The 21,666-nt window shown below is 36.9% G+C and overlaps 1 protein-coding gene across 1 annotated transcript in view; it reads right to left on the bottom strand.

Moving 5' to 3' along the window:
• Window positions 1–14,453, bottom strand: part of ryk (receptor like tyrosine kinase) — a 206,557-nt gene extending 192,104 nt beyond the window's left edge. The window contains exon 1 of the mRNA XM_028794770.2: window positions 13,775–14,453. Within this exon, the coding sequence (XP_028650603.1) occupies window positions 13,775–13,988 (214 nt within the window). The 5' untranslated portion in view covers window positions 13,989–14,453. The remainder of the gene's footprint in view (window positions 1–13,774) is intronic.
• Between the last annotated feature and the right edge of the window lie 7,213 nt (window positions 14,454–21,666).

The following is a 21,666-nucleotide window of genomic DNA, read 5'->3' as shown; positions in this document are numbered from 1 at the left end:
TGGTTAACATCCACTCAGGCATGGGGGAAAAAAAAATACCGTCCAATACCGTGAAACCGGAATAATTTTGAAAAATACCGTGATATAGAATTTTGGTCATACCGCCCAGCACTAACTCATGTCTCAATTTTTTTTTAAAGTTTTTATGGGAGTGAGCATTATAAACTCGAAACGTCGTATGTCGAGGACCCCCAAAATAATAAGAATTTAAAAAGAAAACTGCAATACAGGTGAACGTTAACATTAATTGACACATTTTTCAATTTTGTCATCATTATGCTTTATATCGGTTACTGTTGTTCTTCCTACTCCGTAAACAGAAGCAATGCTTTGCCGTTTTGTACATAGTAGTTTAATAATTTCATTTTTTTTGTGACAATTCCAACACCACACTCATACTTTTTTGCCCATTACAACATATAGTAATTATAATAAAAGTGAAAGGCTACAAACTGCTATTAAAACTGAAGGTACGTAACAGACACTGTCAAAATGTGGCATGACACGTGGTGCTGGGGAAGAACACTATGCGCTAGCACAAAGGAGAGTTGATCCAACGTACATAGCTCACAGTGTGCCGCACGGCAGTAGTAGTACAGTAATAGATAAGTGCTGACATGTCCAATTTTTTTTTTTTTTTTTTACCCGACGGTTAATCGAGGTTATACTGTATATGCAGATAAATACATTTTGATTCATTTCATTAATGCAACTCTCAGGATATATACTTGAGCACCGATTCATTTATTCATTAATTCCCTAAAGTAAAAGCTTACAGCACTTCATATAATCATCAGATGATATATTTAAGTCAACATGGGCTATATTATAATTGTTGATGCTTACAATGACACATTTATGCTCAAAGAACCTACACTGTACACTTGTGAGAGAGACAAACATCACAAGTCTCTGTGCTTTGTGATCATTACAAAAAAAAAAGTCACAGTCATTTAACCTGTTTAAATGTTAAAACATGTTCATGTGAAAACATTAAACACTTAAATTTTTTTCTTTTCATTCTGATTTTTTCCAGGAAACCCTAACACTTAAACATATTATCAATATTGGTACATTATGCATCATTAATCTGTCATATTTGCTGCCCACATATCAATATCATTATCGATCTAAAAAAATCCATATCAGTCAGGCCCTAATAGTCACAATGCTATACCAAGATAATTCGCAATTTACATAAACTCTTTTGTAACAAACCACTTTTCAGACCAGTTTTTCATATAATCACTTTGTCAGGTTTGTAACATTTTGTGTTATATTTATTGTTTGCATTAGTATATGGAGAAGATATTAGCTAGTTAATATGTATGAAGAGTAACGTTTCATAGATAAGTCAAATTAATTGAAATTTCAAATGTCACACACTGGATGCTTTAATTTTCCAAATAACTCCTTTCCTTTAGATTTTTTTTCAACTTTAATGCTATCCTTCCAAAATCGAACTGGTAAGTTTAAGATTATTATTGTTATTATTATTTTAGAATTCCTACAATACATCCTTTGTTACGTTATTTTCAAACAACCTCATATAACCATAACCTTATAATCAGTCTTGCTATTGCTTATACCAATCCACAATTAGCCATTGAATTGGACTGTTAAATTTAAACATAATACTTTTACTTCAAACATCCAAATAACAACAGAAATGTAGTATTTGTTAGTTATTTTTTTTAGCAATAAAGTAGGCGGTTTTAGTTGCATTACTGACTGTGTCTCTGCAATTATGTCTTTCCATGAACACATCAGCGGTCATTTGCTGTTTCACTATTATTTGCAAGTTCATCTGTAACTTTACTTCTTTTACTGAATGAGTTTCTAACTGGAATACCCAGTACTGCGTTGCATTCTGAATTGCCTTCAATGTGTCTCTGACATTACTGGACAAAACAGTCGCAAATACTGTAGCAACCTTTTCTTTATTACAGTGATAAGCCCTCTCTGGCTTCACACTAGTAGTACTGTATTAAGCTGATAAAATGAGCCATTCGGCTGTAATAAGATAATAAGAAAAGCTTCTTGTTTTGGCTCTCATTATGAAATGTTCATAATGAAAGTTTTAATCCACAATAAAGGCATGGGTGGTTTAGAGGTACATGAAAAACAATTTACTGAAACCAAGGCTTGGGAAAAAAAGGAACTTCTTTATTGTGAGATTCCTTTAGCTATTTTTCTGTTTGTGAAGAATAACACTTGCATCTGCTTTAAAAGAAACTCTCAGGTTAGGGAAATCAGATTCTGCCAAAACAAATGTGGGATACAGTAGGGTGTACTCGGTTTAGTTTCTTTGATTTATAGGAGTAATTGTCTTAACCCATATCTTTCACCCAGTTATCATCGCTTGCATATATGGCTAGAAAGATGAATTACAGACTTTCAAATCATTCTGTCTTTATTACAAGTTTACAGCAGGCAATGCATTTTTCACATCAACCCAACAACAAAAAAGGAAAAGAAGCACAAACAACTAACCACTAACTCTAAAATTTTATGTTAAAACCACTCAGGAATGTTACTTACAGCATCACTGACAGCTACACTATAATTTACAAAAAAGGGCTTAAAAATTCACTAAAAAATACTTTCAAATGTTTTTTAGCTTGACTTGCTGGACTGCGGTTTGTCACATGATCTTTTGCAGAATGCACATATGAGTAAAGCAAGCTATCTATATAGCACATGTGTCGACTTCTAACAATGGTGTGAGAAGAAATTAAACTAATCTAGTGTTTTCTGTTTTGAACATAACCTACAGCATGTGAATGTTGATTATAGTGAAGCCAGCATCAGAAATAATTGAGACAGGAATATGTCAAGAATGCCCCCAAATTAAACAATTTTGCCAATTAATCTGCAAGAACAGGGGCCTCATACATAACGCCATGAGTAGAATTAGCACTATAACATGACGTAAGCACAAAAGCCAAAATGTGCTTACGCACAGAAAAATCCAGATGCAGGAATCTGTGCGTACGCAAACTTCCACATTCTTCCGCTACATAAATCCCAATCAGTGTGAAAAGTAACGCTCGTGCACGCGCCTGCTGTCCCGCCCCAGCTCCTTCCAGAATTATGCCTCTTTGAATATATAAAGCAATATAAATAGCCCTTAAGCTCAGTGTTCTGTGAAAAGACAATGGGAAAAGCAAGAGGGGAAAATGGAAGAATTTCAGCGAATACCAAGTGGAGGCAAGGAAAAAGTACTATTTGTTGGTTTAAACAGTGATATAAACAACAAAAGGAAGCTAATCAACTGACATAATGTGTCGGAGAAACTCGAAAGCTCACGTTCACAAAGTCGCACAATGCCCGAAATAAAAAAGAAGTTGTCACATATCAAAGTCGCTGTGAAAAGGCGAGATGTAGCCCATCATCTGAGTGTCATATGAAAGCTTATTAGGGTACAGAGAAAAAAAAGGCACACAGTGGGGGAAAAAGCATGTCAACTTCAATCTCGAAATTTCCACTTTAATTACGTAGTTTATTTTGTCATTAAAGCAGAACATCATAAACTTCATCTTAAAATCATTCAATTAACCAGTTTCTCAAATCACATCTTAATTAAAGTAGCACGTTAAATGCTTTGTTTTGTATGTGTTCTTCTATGTGCTCTGTGTGTGTGAATCACTACGTGCTTCTTAAACCGGCTTTCTTTTCCTCCGACAGGACATAGAATCCATTACATTCAAGATATTACAGCTCTCTGAATAACTAAAATACTGAGATGTATACAGGATATCATTTTCATGATGACAGGAGTTAAAGCACGTTATTAAACATGGGAACACGGTGGCGCAGTGATTGTGCACGACCTTCGATGAAATAATTTAATGCAGCAGTACTCAGGGGCAGCTCTAGGCTCGCGGCGGCCCTGGGCAGAGAAAGAATCGGTGGCCCCTTTGCCTGTCAATGTCAATATGGTATCTTATGCACGGCGGATGGCCACGTCCGTTGCGGACACTGCATAGCCGCCTCGTGCTCATGACACAAGCGTTTAACTTTTGCCGAAATTTGCCACTGCGTTTTTAGCTGTGTCGTTATTTTCTCTTTGTTTTATATTCAATATATATTGGCGCGGCAGCCCCTGGGATTTGGCAGCCCTGTGCAGGTACACAGTTTGCACATGCCTAAGGCCGCCTCTGCAGTACTGTCTCTTTCAAACGTACTAACTTCCAATTCCTGTCCTTCCTTTTCTTTCTCCAAGTAACTAATCACTACACAATCAGCTCTGTAATAGACGTTAAGCCATCTGTAAGCTTATAACGCCGATTCTTAAAAACTTTTAAGGAACATTGAAATATCTTCATAGTACATGTTTAATTATTCTATCGTTCACGCCTGTCCCAATGAAGCATACAGTGCTTTTATCTGTATAATATAATAAACATATTTTGCTGCATTTCATCTTAAAAATGATATCGTCATCATATGTAAATATGCGCTTTACAAAGTGGCTCAGGTTGTGCAATATTACAACTGTAGTGCAAGTTTACAGTTAGGTGATTGTATTTATAAGTCCAAACAGTTCTACAAGGAGCACTTGATGGACTGATTGAGTGCAATTAGAGTTCTTGGGATAAAACTCTTTCTGAACCGCGAGGTCCGTACAGGAAAGGTTTGAAGCGTTTGCCGTATGAGAAGCAGTTCAAATAGGAAGCATGGCTGAGGCAGCATGTGCTTGATGCTGTATACCGATAATTCTCTTTCCAATCAGCTGCCCCAAGTGGTGCAGTGAGAGTAATATGGAAAAAGATGATAAACCACACAGGAACAGTAGCACTGCTTTGACACTGGGTGCCGCCAGTCTGCAAAACCGAGCTGAGAACTTCTGTACGACAGTGTATGAGGTACCATGGAAATGTGTGTGGCTTTACGCCAAGTTTAGGTTTTATACATCGTGATTTGAATGTGGAAACGTTCTTACGCAACATTTCTGTACGTACGCACCGTTTATACATGAGGCCCCAGGTGAGAAAAAGTCCCAAACATAACAGCCATAATATTAGCAATTTAATATGCATGACTGTCCTATCAAAATGTTCACAATATTGTTATATGGCTTATTGCTATATGCAGTATAAAATATTTTTTAAAACACTATGTAATACAAAAAATAAATATATTTATACAGTACTTATGAATGTATATTGCATAAATTTGAATTTCATTTAGTTGTATACACTGCAGATAACAGACTGTTTATCCCACAAGAAGTCACAGGAGAAAAAATAAGCAAATATGAGAGATATGAAAATCTATTACTTCACTTGGGTTGTCAGATTGAACATCTCTATTCAGATGTAATTCTTACTTATTTTTAAAAAGGTCTTATTCAAAGGCAAAAGCTGACACTCAATTGTCAAAGAACGAGATGGTCCACAGCTAGACTCTACCAGGAGGGCAAAAACAGTTGTTTGTTTCACCTGCACTATCTTTCACACCAAGTTACTCAAGTCACCCTATGCAAATCTGCTGTGTTTTGCTGATCTGTTTTTGCACTTCACTAGTTGTTATCTTCATTACTAAAACTTACAGTCAGGCCCCTTCATAATGAAATGTGTTTTGTTTTTTTAATCCCATTGCTCTGCACTTTGATTTCAAAGCAGTTTTTCTAAATACTTCTCCTGTTCCCTAAAAGTGCCGTTTTGCATTCATTTCTATTCCATATACTCCTAAACTCGAGATGCTTTAAAACCCCGACTTTAAACAGTCTCATCTGCCTCATATGTTCCCACAAATAATCTAAGTTTTACATGGCTACAGGCTTGATAAATAATGCCTAAAACAATGGCATGTATTTAAAAATATTCAGGACACCTTTATTAAAACATTGTTTTATATATAAAGGTGAAAAAATGACCTATTGTGCAGACCCTGACTTTGTACAGTGACGATCCCATCCCTAAGTCACATAGAGCTGCTTTCCCAGGAGAGTCCAAAGACGGCAACTGACTTTTTATTCTTAATATCACAATATAAATGGTACCCTGCCACTGCTCATTGGACACCTACAAAATAATAATATAAGTCCAACTTCCACCTGCCAGCCTCTTTCCTTTTTTTTTTTTTTTTTTTTTAAACTTTGCTTGCTATTCTCACCCTGTCACTATCTTACTAACATGACTTATATTATTCCTGATACACACACTGCCTGTACCTGTTTGGCAGCAAGACACATCATATTATGTTTGCACTACAGGACTCCAGCTGAACACTGCAAGTAAGACCAATTCAACAGTGTCATAAGCACTTCATGATTTACAGACACATGAGTAAAGAAAAGTAAAAATATTAATAATAATGTAGCAGAGTGAGAGAGGCACTTGTGACTTTTAGGGATTTTGGCTCCTTTTTGTGGGAATTTTTATGGCTTGCTGTCCTGAGGGGAGAGAAAAAAGAGATGGTGGACCAGTCACTCAGGATTTTGTTGGCTCTTATATTTAAATATAACAGTTTAACAAGTACCACTGTTTGTGTCTTTACCACTGCAGCATTTACCATATTGAAGTATAAAAAAGCACTTGCAAACTTACATGTAATGTCCAGAATTGTTAACTTAAGTTCAGATATATTTGATAATTTTCTTATTTTTAAAATATTCAGACCTTATTATTTGGCTAGTTTGACACCTCACCTTAGTGCACTGGACACAAGGCAAAAAATACAGTGGTACCTCGGTATAAGTCTGCTTTGGAATAAGTCCAACTTGGTATACGTCCTGTTTGGACGCAAAAAATTTTGCTTGGTATACGACCTTTGTTTGGAAAATTACTTGCGTGCTAGAACACCGTGTGATGTATAGTGGGTCTGCGGCTTCAAAAAAAGGGCCAGGCTTTAACCTGTATAGCCGTGTCGTTCTCCGTGGGCGCGATTGCACAACCGCGGGGAAGTTAATGAGGTAGTTGGAGCGAGTAGCAACTGCACAGGTGGGCTGTGATCGGGAAGAGTGAGACTGCATTTTTAACCTTGGATTTATTTATTGTTGCTTTTATCCCCACAGAACACTTGTTTTTATTGATATTTATTAAATAATTATTTATTGAAACCAGATGCACTGCACTTTTTATTTGGACACTGATTTTTGTTTTAAATAAAAGCACTTGGCATTCTTGCACTATCCCTTGGCTTCATTTGAGAATTGTCCTCATTTGTCAGCTCATCTCTGTGACACTACCGACGCTGTCGGGTTCAGGACTACCCGTAAGGACGTATGGGAGCGTGAAGCGGACCTGCATCATCACACCGCGTGCTACCCTATGCTGCCCACGAGCGTCAGTACGCCAGTTGCTAGCATTCAGTGAACAACCCGCGCTAGAACTCTATGTGAATTTTCACATGATTTTGTGTTTTTTTGTGTAAATTTGAATTGATTGTTGAAAAGTAAGAAGGTGGCATGCATAGTGCTGGGCGGTATACCGGTTCATACCGAAAACCGTTTTTTATTTTTTTTATGATATGGATTTTTCTTATACCGCAACACCGGTTTAAATTGCCTAAACAACGTTCGGAACGTGGCGCAGTGGGAAACTGTTTAAGTGGGGACCGTTTTCACTGCTACACCGCTAAACACAGATTTGTTGCACTAGGGCTCTTTTTCACTGCTACACCACCAAATAGTGGGCGGTAGCATAGGTATGTCGCGCGGTGAAAATGGACAGAGAGCATTCCGAAACTGAACTAAAAGTAAAGTTGAACATGTGATGAACAGAAGAACTTTTGCCGAAAAAAAGGAGTCACGTCCGTCGCCTGGAGATACTTTAGTTTTAAAAGGTCAGATGTGTAAATACTGTTTCTATACTACTGGATAATACTGCAAGCCAAGTTGTACTTGTTTTTGTACTTGCTAGTGTATGTTTTGCTTGTATTCATTCTGTGATGTGCTATCGACTCGTTCAGAGATGGGCGCAACTCTGAATGGATGGCATAATTAATCATGTATAACGTCACTTTAACGTGTCAGTGGACAGAGATTGTTAACATTAACAGAAAGTGTAGTTGGTTTACAAAAAATATTTACCATTTATTCCTTTCTAAGACGTGTTCAGTGCAATCCAACTTTTGACAAACACCTCTGGATATTTTACTAAGTCTAAATGCCTCTTTGGATGGTTGAAAATATGTTGTCAAAATCATAGTTTAAGCTTTTGCAAAATTTGTTCAATTAAAGGTTCTATATTTTGACTGCATCTGTCATGCAATGCGATTCCTTCTCTTTAGTGCCACCCCCTTGAAAACTATCACTTTATGGGGCCATGCAATCCTGGATTAATACTTGTGCGCACATTAAAATATCTTTTTGTACGATGTACAATTCTCATAACAGTCTAATAGGTTATTCTTAGCCAGTCTACTGCAGTAATTGCAGTGGAAAATGTGGTTAACATCCACTCATGCATGGGGAAAAAAATACTGTCTAATACCGTGAAACTGGCAGAATTTAGAAAAATACCGTGATATAGAATTTTGGTCATACTGCCCACCTCTAGGCATGCGTATCCGGGACATGGCTGCTGCATACCGTATGCCAAGAACGACCGTATCTACGATTGTGAAAAACAAAGATGTTATTAAAAAGTGAGGTTAAATTTTAATTTATTTCATCTAGTTGCTTTTGTATTTATGCATTTTAGTATTAAGCAGTGTGTAAATTATTTTTACAACTCCATCAATGTATAATATGCCAATAACAATAGGATTTTTTTTTTCATGGGAATGGATTAATCATTTTCCCTTTATTTCTTATGGGAAAAATTCGTTTGGTATAAGTCCTGTTTGGTATAAGTCAAAGGATCTAGAACGGATTAAGGATGTATACTGAGGTACCACTGTACTTATTTCACATGATTCTGTGAGCTGAACACATTTATTAATGAAAATATTTTTCCTCACACTTCAAACCCTGGGTAAAAAATGCAAATATGGCAGAAATCCAATCGTTCACTGCTGCCATATAGTACCTCAAAAGAAAATATTAAAATAATTGTTGCCAAATATTATTTTAAAATTGTTTTCTACAAGTATTAGGTCCTAACATACATTTCAAAGAGTTTTTTTCCAGGCAATTACATGAAGAACAGCAAAACAAAATGTCACTTTCCAGCACCAACTGGCCAAGTATTATCCATCTGCTTATAGTGATAGTCTCTTTGATGGTGGTTTATAAATTGGTTAATTTAGCTAGAGTAGCTAACAGATTAGACAATTTTAGATAAAATGTTATGGCTGCATGACTAAAAATTAACTTTTCCTTAGAGCGTGTCCTAAAGATGCCCACTATACTGCTGATGTAATAAAGTTTCCCTTTGTAATATTTTACTTAATCCTAAATAGAATACACCAAACCTTCCCATATTGATATTTGCACTTAATCAATCTAAACTATGAAAACATGTTTCTTTTGACCTAAGAAATATATTGTTTTGGCAAGGTTTTCAACAAAAAATGAAAGTAAACTTAATCTATGCACTGCTTAATTTATCATTTTATTCTGTGATCAATGAGAATAAATAAGTTGCTGTTCTCTAGTCTGATAACATTTCATCTTATTTTGAACATTTTACAGAATGCCTTTAGCGCTGTTTATAAAGTGCTGCTGGATTTCATTCAGTGAAGACAAAAACTGCAGCTAGAAAATATATACATATTAGAGAGAACCCAGCAACAGTTTCACATTGCCACAATTTCTTCAGTATCACAATACCTGCAGATGAGGTTCACCCCAAATATACAGCCCCAAAGGCAATTGATGATGTTAACACAGGAAAGTATTTGATATTTGTTGTCCCAGTTAGGAATGCAGTCAACAGAGGGAATAAAATTACACTTAATCTTGCAAAGCTCACACTCCAAAAGGGAAGCTGCAAGTGTTTGATTAATATATAACCTGGCTTTGGCTTCTTACATTGCGATCTTGCAGCGCTATGTAGGATGAAAATCAGTTTTCTGTAATCTGTTGTTCATGCAAGCTCAGGTATATTTGTTATGAAACAAAAAAAAAAAAATCCAGTGCGCCCCCCCCCCCCCCCAATATGCTAAATTTGCCCTAGCACTGACCTTGCTTGACAGTTGAGTTACATACTGTAATTTTAAAAGCCATTTGTAGATGGAGCACAGGTATCAAGAGAGTTTTGTTTCTGTTTGCAGTGTATTTTGTGCTCAAAGAATTACTTATGAATGCTTTTCTTGAGAAAATTCAAGTATACGATATTCTGTCCAACTCGCTTAACTATACAAGATGTCAAGCTTTTTTTTTTTTTTAAATTTTAATGCAATTCAAATTTCAATACTTGTCTGCATGGATTCAGATAAGGTTTTTAAATTACATAGTATCTTGAACTCTGATTCAGTGTAAGTTGGAAAACTGAGCATTGAAATTACACTTAAGAGTTTTAGTATACAGAATTTCTATCCTGAATGCAGCAATGTACAGCTAGCAAGCTACCTGTTTGCAGAGTGCAAAATCCTTTTAAGTCGCTCACATTATCCAGGAGATGCCACCGAGGTACACCATCTACCCCTATTTCAGATTTAAGGCCTTGATTTTCATTCTAGCTTGTTAATCGAGTCCGTGTAAGACTCTAACTGGAAGACTATTGGTAATGTTATTCTCATTAAGTAGTCAAGCCACTACCTGCTAACTATTATAACATATACTGGCCTGAAGCCATTAAAGATTAGCAGAATTTTCCTACAATATGCTTTGCAAATAAAAAATAGAAAGGAAAGGCAGGGTGAACTAACAATATTCCTAACATTAAATCATTATGGGTGTTAGATATCACTAAAGGCATTTTCCACTTATTATGGCAAGCCAAGTTGTGTATAATCCTCTCTTCTGAAGATTTGTCTGCACAGAGCAGTACTCACAAAGTGAGGCAAGTTGGATGAAAAATGTACTGTATTTGCTAATGTATTATGATAATTATCTAAAATAATGTGCAACTAGCAATCATACACCAAGAACAGAATACACCAGAATCACTGATTACTTTTTTAAATTATTTTTTTAAGCCATTTCAGCGAGGCACGGCAGCTCAGTGATTAGCACCGCTGCCTGACAGATACAGAATCTTAGGTTTGAATCCACAACCTGTCACTGTCTGTATGGAGTCTGTACCTTTTCCATGTGTCTGCATTTCTTTTTTCTCCAGGTATTTCAGTGTTTCTCCCAAATCCTACAAATGTGTGTATTGAGTTTGGTAGTGAATCTAAATTGGCCCCATAGGAGTGTGTGCATGAGTGATCCCCACGATGGACAGGTGACTTGTCCTTGGTTGGTTCCTGCATTTTGCAGAATGCTCCTAGAATTGCCTAAAACCCATGTGACCCTGAAATAGATTAAGCAAGTTTGACAAATATATTAGGCATTCGCTTCAAATACTTCTTAGTTCCAGACAGTTACAAGTTGGTTTGAAACCACTCGTCATTAAAAAAAAAAAAAAGTCTACAATTATTGCTCTCAGTCCAAAATTTTAGAAATGCTTCAAACGTTTCCTCAACCAATCATACAGAGCCAAACAGTTTACAAAGGTGACTGTGAGCTAATACTGGTGTCCATGCTGTGCTTTAAATAAACTGAAGTTTTAATTTACTTGCTAAATGACTAAAATTGTACAGGCCTTTTTCTTTTCATGTGCAAAAGAATACTCTTCACCCAGGTGCTATAGTAAACAAACATAGCCTGAAATCAAATGCCAAGCACACAAGGAGCAAACATTATAGAATATAGCCTTGCATGTCCATAAAAAAAGCAACTTAAAAAAAAAAAAAAAAAACTTTGAACTTCAAAATAACTCCGAAAAGGCAGTCCAGCTGCACAGAATTTACCAAGTGCAGGAAACATTAAAAGGGCTTCCTCATTTTACAACCTGCTTTTTTGTGTGAAGGGAATACTACGCATGCTGGCAGCCCAGACACGCTCACCCGCTCCTCATTACTGGAAACGTTTTTAACTGAATTACTTTTACCTCTTTTCCTCGTTCTAGGCCAATCTGCAGCTAACATTGTGGAATTAACCTTCTGTAGACCTTTGTCTGAAATGTATTATGCTTCAAATCCCAAACCAAACTTAGCAACTGAAAATGCTCCAAAAACAAAGCTGGAAGTATACTGTACAAAAATGTGATAAACCTAAATAATTTGCAAAATACAAAAAGAATCAAACATAAAAAACATATCAAATGTGCATTTTGGTGTAAAAATGTGTTTATCAAACACTGAAAGAAGCTTTAACAGCAATAATATTCATTGATTATTTTTTTTAAATAGTTTACGTAATTGTTCATCCACAGTTTATGGAAACAGAAGCATACAAACATTTACAACTTTTTAAAATAAGTCTGTGGCACAAATACAATAAGACCAAAAAGCAATATGCCATCACAGAATCATAGATATGCCCTAAGTAACTCTAAGTTGAAGAATAAATTCTAGTGAACATCTAGAGCAGTTGGAAAGCATAAAACGTACAAACATACTAAAAGGAAGGGTGGAAAACCACCTATTTATGGGGAAACAAATTCGAAGTGTTTTGAAAAGACACATTCTGTTTTTCTTGACAAGGAGACAAATAATTCAGCAACTATCACAGCACTGAATTATGACTCCTTCCCCCAAGAAATAAAAGAATTACTGTAATCTTTACTTAAAATGGTACTGAGTAAGAAAACATATCATATGAAATGTTTGCAGCACATTTTCATTTAAGCCATTCTCCTATCTGTACCTTCTAAACTTTTCGAACTTTTACTCTGATTCAAAACGAACTTACAGTGCATCATTTAAGAGCTTTGGATATTTGTTGTACTGTACTTGGCCAACCTCTTTTAACCTACTTGTTAATATTTAGATTCCATTTCCTTTTTCATTTCTAATCAGACAATTTACAAAGAACACCATCTATAAAGAATTAACCCAAATCACATTATGCTTTGTATGAAAACCTGTCAGCATTTATATTTAAGAATGTTTACAAATTCGGATTATATCTCCTTGACTCAAATTGCCAACCTGCACTCTAAATTCGGCCATTCAGAAAGATCTTTGGAAACAACAAAAACATCTAACGCAATATACTGTTAATAAAGCTGCGTTGATTTACAGAATTATAATTTTCTTATCAATATTTAATAATATCTCTGTAAGAAACTACTGTGGAAATGTGATTACTTTACCCAGGACATGTAAAACCTATCAAGTACCTAAATACAATACATATTTTACGCTGAGAGTTGGTAAAAACGTAGAACAAATTCTATGACTTATTCATGATGCAGTATATTTTTCTTATCTGAACAATTAAGATATACTTCAATAATGGGATTATCGGTTAAGAAAAAACTAAAAACGTAAAAAAAATAAATCAATTCCTTGATTTGTGACCAAAAGGTGCGATACTGAACAAAGTAAGCTAGACGAGCTGTCAAAGCAGACCTTCTGAAACAATAGCTGAACTCATGTCAGTATTCCATGTTGTCTCAAATAATGTACAGTACATCTCACATAATACTTGATTCTGCATTTACCGACAACAAATATCTATCAGAAAGAGAAAAAAAATGGAAAAGACAACCTAAGTTTTAGTGGCTGTGGGACCACTAGTGCCTTCTGACTAGCAGACCAGAAAAGAAGACGAAGTGGCCGGCTCCGCAGGAAATGTACGCCTGCGAACCCGATGGCGTCTAGCTGAGACCAAATTCGTGCGGATTTTCCCCCCTTATACATATCAGAAACAGAGCCCCGACGTCGTGTTTACCTAAGAGCTTCCTGACCTCTTCTTCGCTCATGTAGACATTGACACTGGCGTGCGGCGAGGCCAAACTGGGAGCGCTGGGGTTGGCAAGACACACAGCAGTGCTCAGCAGCAGTAGAAGAAGCAACAGGGACAGCGGCAATCCCTTTCCGCGGCTGGAGTGGAAGAAGCCCGTGCCGAGCCGGCCAGGGCACTCCGACCCCCCCGGGATCCGCATTGCCTTGTATGAAGGCAACCCTGCCGCCGCCGCCACCGATTCTTCTTTAAGAAGGAAGACAACTCGGGAGGGATGCAAGGGGGCGGAGGGGCTGCCTCCGTTGTTCACGCTGACCTCACGGACTCCCACGCTTCTGAGACGCCAAAGTTTCCTAGTTGTTTCATATCCCGCTTGACCCCAGACTCTCCACCTTCGATCTTCCCTCGGGTGTGAGGTCCAGCAGTCCCGCGTACGTGCGTAAGGAAAAGACAGACGGTAGACTATAGTCTGTGGAGTTTAAAAGTACAGTAGAAGCAGTTGTTCTCGACACCGACACAAAAACGTTCGCTGCTGTATCTTAGTTGTTAACTAAATGTTGTAAATCCGCATGGAAAAAAATCACAACAGTGTAACCCACGAAGCCATTCTGTAGCTCGCTCTTCACAGCAATCTGAGCTTCCAATCGGGAACAACGGGGGTGTCGTACAGGCGCTTGCGCCTGAAAACTAGCACGCGCACGTTCTAGCAAGAGTAGCCCGAGCGTACATGCGTGAGCTAGCGTGCACGAGCAGGAGCTTCCCTAGAAAGAGAGTGAATCTTCTTGCAACTAATGGTTGTCACATCAGCTCTCTTCTCTGTTTTATTAGTTTCTTATTTAGTTAATTGGTGTCAAAAGTCATCAATGCATTGATCTTTAAACCCAAATGGCCACAGTTCAAACGGTTCTGTAACCCTAAGCGAGGAACTCCTGCGCTAATTTTAAAAATGCAGAAAGTGTTACACATGGAGAATTCTTTGTAAGCTACTTTGGATAAAAACGTTGGTCAAATTAATATATTTAAAGTTAAAACTAATATGTAGTAATATTCATATTTAATCCATATTTTTGCGAAGCATTTGTCTGAACAGTTGTGCCTTTTAACAAAAACTAAATATGCACTTTAGCGTTTAACTAATTTGTTCCTAATTGTGTATGTCAGTATCATGCACACAGATACACATTAAATTCTGCCACAACCTAGAGCAGCTAATTCTGTTTCAGAAAAATAAGAAGGTTGCAAATTGGCTAAGCACAATTGGTGCAAATCTAAGTCAGGCTGTTATTTTGGTGTTATTATTATTAATTTATTTAGTAGACACCTTTATTCAAAGTGACTTACAAAGCAAGTTATAATACATCCAAGAATGATTAGAAGGTGCAAGTACCAAAAGCAACAGAGAACAAGATAAAAAAAATAGCAAGACTGAGGACTACTACTATTGCTACTGCTACTACTATGTAATTAAACTTACAACTAGACTAAGACAAAAATCAGTATCATAAACTCTTTGTCAGTACAATTGTAGCCATCATGTAGAAGAGACAATTGGTCATTCCAAAATATTTGGCGAAAGGGTGTGTTTTCAAAAGATGCCAAAACATGAGTAAATTGAGTGCAGTTCAAATAGACAAAGGGAGATCATTCCACTGCTTTGGAACAAGAACAGAGAAGCATTGTCCAGTTTGGCACATGTGGCAAGAGAAGTGATGGTCAGCAGACAGGCAAAGGCAAAATGCAGACTTCTTGATGGAACATATGGTGAGACTAAAGATTAGTTATATTAAGGAGCTGAACTGTAGGTCAAGACAAGAGTTTTGATCTGGATCTTTGCAGCAACATAATCCCAGTGAAGAGACTGAAGCAGAGAAGTAAAAGGAGTGAAACGAAGAACAGGGAAAACACCAGTGGAGCAGATACATTCTGTAGGAGATGGAGAGGGTGGATAGCAGCTGAAGGAAGCTTTGCCAGGAGTTTTTTTTTTTTATACAGAGAATAGTTTTACAAACAGCATTCAATTATTTATTTATATTTTACCTTAATAACACAGTTCTATGAACAAGACCACAACATTGCAATCAGCTAGAAATATGTCCATCCATCCATCCTGGACTGTTCCTAGTCTTTTTGGGGTAATTATCGGTATAACTCTTTTGATGGTCCCCATCCCTTTTCACCATTTTTCTCCGTATGAGTACCGGACCCCAACTCTTTGAGAAGCCGCTTGTAGTTGTTTAGCTCACGTATTTGATGAGGTGAGGTGAGATGAGTAGTGCAAATAATGATGAGCCACCTTACCAGACAAAGATGGATTGAAGTTCATATAGAATGGCTCAGTGGAGCAGAAAGGGTTTGTTTTGTCTTGTCGTGTTGTTAGCGGGTTTATCCCTCTAAGGTGTCTTACAAATCATACACCTGTTTTGATAACTTTGATAATAAAAAGTAATCAATTTGCAAGAAAAACAATTTATTGTAAAATATTTTAGGATTAACAAATTACATTCTGAAAAATGTATAATCATGCTAGAAATTACATGGCTTAAACAGGGATCAGAAAAAAATTCTTGTACTGATAATCTCACCCTAGAAATTTCTAGGCAGTTTACAAGATGTTTGCTCTTGCCAGATTTAATGAACATATAAACATACACATTCATCACAAAAGAGCATTTTCATGTAAACTAATGTTATCTGATGCTAATGTCTATGCCTGCTTCACTGCTGTTAAAGACATATACTGTATCATGCATATATCTATAGAATTTCTCTTGAGGCCTTTGCTGCTGCAGACTTGATCAGAATTTGATTACCATGTTTATTCAAAGTTCAGTTGAATCATGAATTGAGTATCATTCTACTTAATCTCTTTATAGTTTGTTTTGGTTTTTTTTTTTATAAATGGTTAGGTAATATACATTTACTTATTTTGAAAATCTGGCCATGTTGGATTGCCTTCAAAGTGGAATACTCACTATTGCCAGTTAAATTCCCAACTATTTTGTTAATTAATTGGAATGTTGAATTGATTTGTAAAGGGTGCTTCTTTCATGTCCCTCCTGCTTTTAGATTGAATTTCCTGAGTCCATAATAATGATAATATTATTTTCTATATTGGAAAGGGATCTCATGTACATCAGATTATTGAAATTAGTAAAGTAATATTGTAAGTGTCCATGTACTCATAATGTTCTTGCCTGAGACAAATACTGCCTAACAACCCCATTTCTACGCTTGCAGATACTGTAATTCCCATAGGGAAAACTGCAGGGGCTGATGTTTTATGCATGTTTTTACATTAACAGATAAAAAAAGTAAGGAACCAGTTAGCTACATCTGCGAAACAATCTAAATTAGCTGGATTAGCAGATTTGCCCCTAAGGCAGTTAAACCAACAGAGGCAGACTGGAAAAAGATTTACAATTGGCCAGATATGAATCAAACTTTGCTCAGAGAAGACAAACATTCAACATGACCTCTCAATAGAGGATGCAGATCTGGACGGCATGCACACTCTATCACAATGGCTTGCTATAAAAACATTTTTGGGGAAATGCCTGCGTTTCTGTCTTTGCGTGCCTGTGCATGTGTACCTATAGACGCGTACGGGACTTTCTGGGTATTTTTTTTTCCTCAAGGTTGAGCTTTTTTCCTGGCTCCCGACACAGTAAATCTGCACTTAAAGTGTTGCGTATGTTACTTTGTGAAAGGAAGAGGCTCACTATATACATCTGCCTAATTGCTATGTTCCATTGTTATGGGGTTTCGTCCAAACCGTTTTACAGATTATGCGGATGAAGTATTGAATTACAAATCAAAGGGAATCTTTTGCCACAGGAAGGTAAATGACTTTGTGTTGTCAATTTACAGCCGGTCTGCTACTCAATCGTACGTAACTTTCGGGACTACTGCTATATTTTAGTATCGACGATCTGAGACAGCCGCTAAGGTTCCGTACTGTATTGGGCGTGGAAACTTAACACAAAGCATTATTAATGCATCTTCAAACTTAAGATGAATTGTTAACGTACATTTGTCTTAACTAACTTCCACCTTAAAGGTAGAACACATAGCAGAACGACGTTTGTGCATATCAGTGGTGAGCCGATTTCCACGCTGTTGCTCTTTAATCAGGAATGGAAATTAGTCACCCAAAGACTGCGGAAGTGTGACACCAAGTCAAGAGATAGTGTTTAGAATAGTATGCAAGGAATAATGACAAAACCAATACATTTATTTTATGTATCATTACATAACATTCTAAAAAGCACAAGTGGAAGTTACACTTTGAGAAAAAACATTTTATGTGATGGCTTTTCTGAGAAAAATCAATAGATAGATTTATTGCGAAGCAACTTTTGATAATGTTCATTCTGACAAATACTGTATGAAATAAAGAATGATTAATTTGTTGTAAAGGTGCATAGCTGCATATAGGGCACAATATTTAGTGCCAAATCAGAGCTGTAAATATTGGATTCAAATTCCAGGCCTGTGTGGAACATTTATGTCCGTTTTGTACATGTGTTGTTGCTCTTCTCTCACATTTCACAGATAGATAGATAGATAGATAGATAGATAGATAGATAGATAGATAGATAGATAGATAGATAGATAGATAGATAGATAGATAGATAGATAGATAGATAGATAGATAGTCATCAATCTGTCCATCCTTTTTAATACGATAGTTGGACGCATAAATATGGAGCGCTAACATTACCTATGACAAGCTAAATTAGCATTTGGGAATATCACAAAATGCATTTTAGGGTGACACAGTGGTAGTGTTACCGTCTCACAGGAAGGAGACCAGGTTTCATGTCCTGGATCCTCTCTACCTAGAGTATGCATATTATCCCTGTGACTGGTTTGGTCTCCTCAGGGGGCTCCAGTTTTCTCCCACTGTCCAAACATACAGGTTAGGTGAATTGGTGACGATAAATTTGTCCTGGTGTCTGTGTGTGTGTGTGTATGTGGCTCCTGTCCAGAGGTTTGTTCCTGTCTTGACCCCTATGCTAGCTGGGAAAGTCTCTAGCCATAACCACAACCCTGGTCTTTATTAAGTGGGTTAGAATATGACATGATATGTTAAAAGATAATTCTATTCTATTCTATTCTATTCTATTCTATTCTATTCTGTTCTGTTTATTTATTTATTAGACACCTTTACCCGAGGCGACTTACAAAGCAAGTTACAGTACATACAAGAGTGAAAGTGCAAGCATCAAAGCAACAGAGAAGAGGATTAAAAAGCAAGCACAAGGGAACAGAACTTCTACATAATTATACTTACAACTAGACTTGGACGAAAAGTCAGAAAACAGTATTCTAAACTCTTTGTCAGTTCAACAGCAGCTATTTAGCATTCATCCAAGACGAGATGGCAAAGAGACAACTGGAGATCTAGGCTTAAATTTGTGGGTTGTAAGAGGGAAATGAGAGAAAGATCTATGTGTCACTGGCATAGAGGTGGTAGGAATAACCATAAGAAGAAATGACGAGAGAAAAGAGAAGTGGACCCAACACTTATCCTTGAGTCACACCTGTAGAAAGTTTCTGTGGAGAAGACAAGGAGTTAGACCAGAATACAGTATACAAAAGAATAGGTCGGATAGGTAGGCCTTGAACCGCAGTCTAAAGCAGACCTACTAATTTCAAGTTTCTCAAGGGAAGAGATAAGCAGGTATGGTTTACAGTATCAAACGCTAATGAAGGGTGAAGAAGGACAAGGACAGTTGAGAGAGAAGCAGCTCGAGCAGTTTACTGTAAGAGCATTAGTGAAAGTATATTTCAGTTTATTTTTGTGTCGCACTCTTTCCTGAAAGTGAGCACAAAGTACTGTGACAAGTTCTCAGGTAAATCGCAAATACAATTTTTATAAAGTACTGATATTACACATTAAGATACATATTTGTTTAAACAAATGGGAAAACAAAGTAGTTTGAAACTGATTAACAAAAATGTAGTCCACCAATATCTGTCCATTAATTAACTGTTGAGCAACAACCAGTGAACAATGGAGGTGAGGAAAACAATTGCTTAAGTCAGCAGCATCCTTCAAGAAAATAAACCTCTTTGGGTTCCAGGGTCAGTTATAACAGATAAAGTCAAAGGCAGCATAATTAGAGATCTGGAGACCTATGGGCCAACTGGCTGCCCAACCACTACTAGGCATACTGGTAAAGTCTGTGCTGGGCCATCTAATCTGACTGCAGATCTTTAAACCCATTGATTTTATATTTCCCAGTATCTCAGCTGTTTTTTCCATGGGCAGGAAAACAGCTTAGAAGTAGAGCAGCAGCACCAAATACCACAGCAGGCTGTCAAGAAGAGAAACAGAAGAGCAGATGGTCAATGGTGGTTCATAATTATTGTATTATGTTTTTGTATAAATGACAAACAAACAGAGATGCAATATGCACAACTAATCAGCATCTCTAGTCAGGGTATGCCATACTAAAATAGTGAGTCTTCAGTCAGGATTTAAAAGCTGAGATCTAAAAGATTTAAGCAGACAGATCATTCTATAGCTTTGGAGCCCTGTAATTAAAAGCTCAACCTCCCACTGTTATTTTATTAATCCTTGGAATTTTTAGTAGGCTGGAATCTTTAGATCTTAATAGTTTGTAATACACGGTGGCGCAGTGGTAGCGCTGCTGCCTCGCAGTTAGGAGACCCGGGTTCGCTTCCCGGGTCCACCCTGCGTGGAGTTTGCATGTTCTCCCCGTGTCTGCGTGGGTTTCCTCCGGGCGCTCCGGTTTCCTCCCACAGTCCAAAGACATGCAGGTTAGGTGGATTGGTGATTCTAAATTGGCCCTAGTGTGTGCTTGGTGTTTGTGTGTGTCCTGCGGTGGGTTGGCACCCTGCCCGGGATTGTTTCCTGCCTTGTGCCCTGTGTTGGCTGGGATTGGCTCCAGCAGACCCCCGTGACCCTATGTTCGGATTCAGCGGGTTGGAAAATGGCTGGCTGGCTAGTTTGTAATAATAAATTCAGATAAATAGGGAGGGCCTTGGTCATTTAATACTTTTTATGTAAGAAGGAGGATTTTGAAATCAGCTATAAGCTTACCTGGAAGCCAGTGTAAAGACTTAAGTACTGGAGTTACTTGTTTGTACTTTCTAGTTTTTGCAATGATTGTTGCAGTAGTATTTTGAATTAACTGAAAGCTGCAAATAGAACGATTTGAACAGCCAGTGAGTAATGCATTGAAATAATCAATCCTTCTAGAAATAAATGCGCATATTCTAGATATCTCAAATACGTTTGCAGATATCTCAAAAGAGCTGTGAAATGCATTTCAATATATCTCAAAATTAATTCCTGCACATTTTGAGATTTCTGAAATGCATTTCATGATATCTTAAAAAAAGACATGAAGTCCAATTGAAAGAATTAAATTTTACAGGAAGAGATTCTGAGATATTCATGAATTTCAGTTATTTTAAAATGCAAGCAAGGTCGGTTTGGGATGAAGTCTGTGGAGTCAGAGTCAGAGTCTGAGTCATGGATTCAGAAGCAATTATTAGGTTACCAGAGTCAGAGTCAGTTAAAATTTAATGACTCCGACTAAATGTTAATTGTAACAGAATTTTTTTTAATTTCCAATTTCACATATACAATGAAACTATTATTTCTTCTAGACTTTCGATAAGAATATAGCTTCTTTTTTATTTCTGCAAGTTTAATGTTATGTTTAATGTTTCTCAGTGTTTGTAAGCAAAAACAACATTCCTACAGCCTATAAACTCAAACTATAACAGTTTAGAGTGCTAAAAAGTAGCCTGATAATTCACAATGGCAGCGATAAAGTGCCTTCTATATTGTATATTGTGTGCTTTCAATCAACATTGTAAATATATCAGTCTAACTGCAAGTTAGT

This window comes from Erpetoichthys calabaricus, chromosome 2 (assembly GCF_900747795.2).
Source record: "Erpetoichthys calabaricus chromosome 2, fErpCal1.3, whole genome shotgun sequence".
In the NCBI taxonomy this organism is placed as follows: domain Eukaryota; kingdom Metazoa; phylum Chordata; class Cladistia; order Polypteriformes; family Polypteridae; genus Erpetoichthys; species Erpetoichthys calabaricus.
This window is presented reverse-complemented; position numbering and strand designations above follow the sequence as displayed.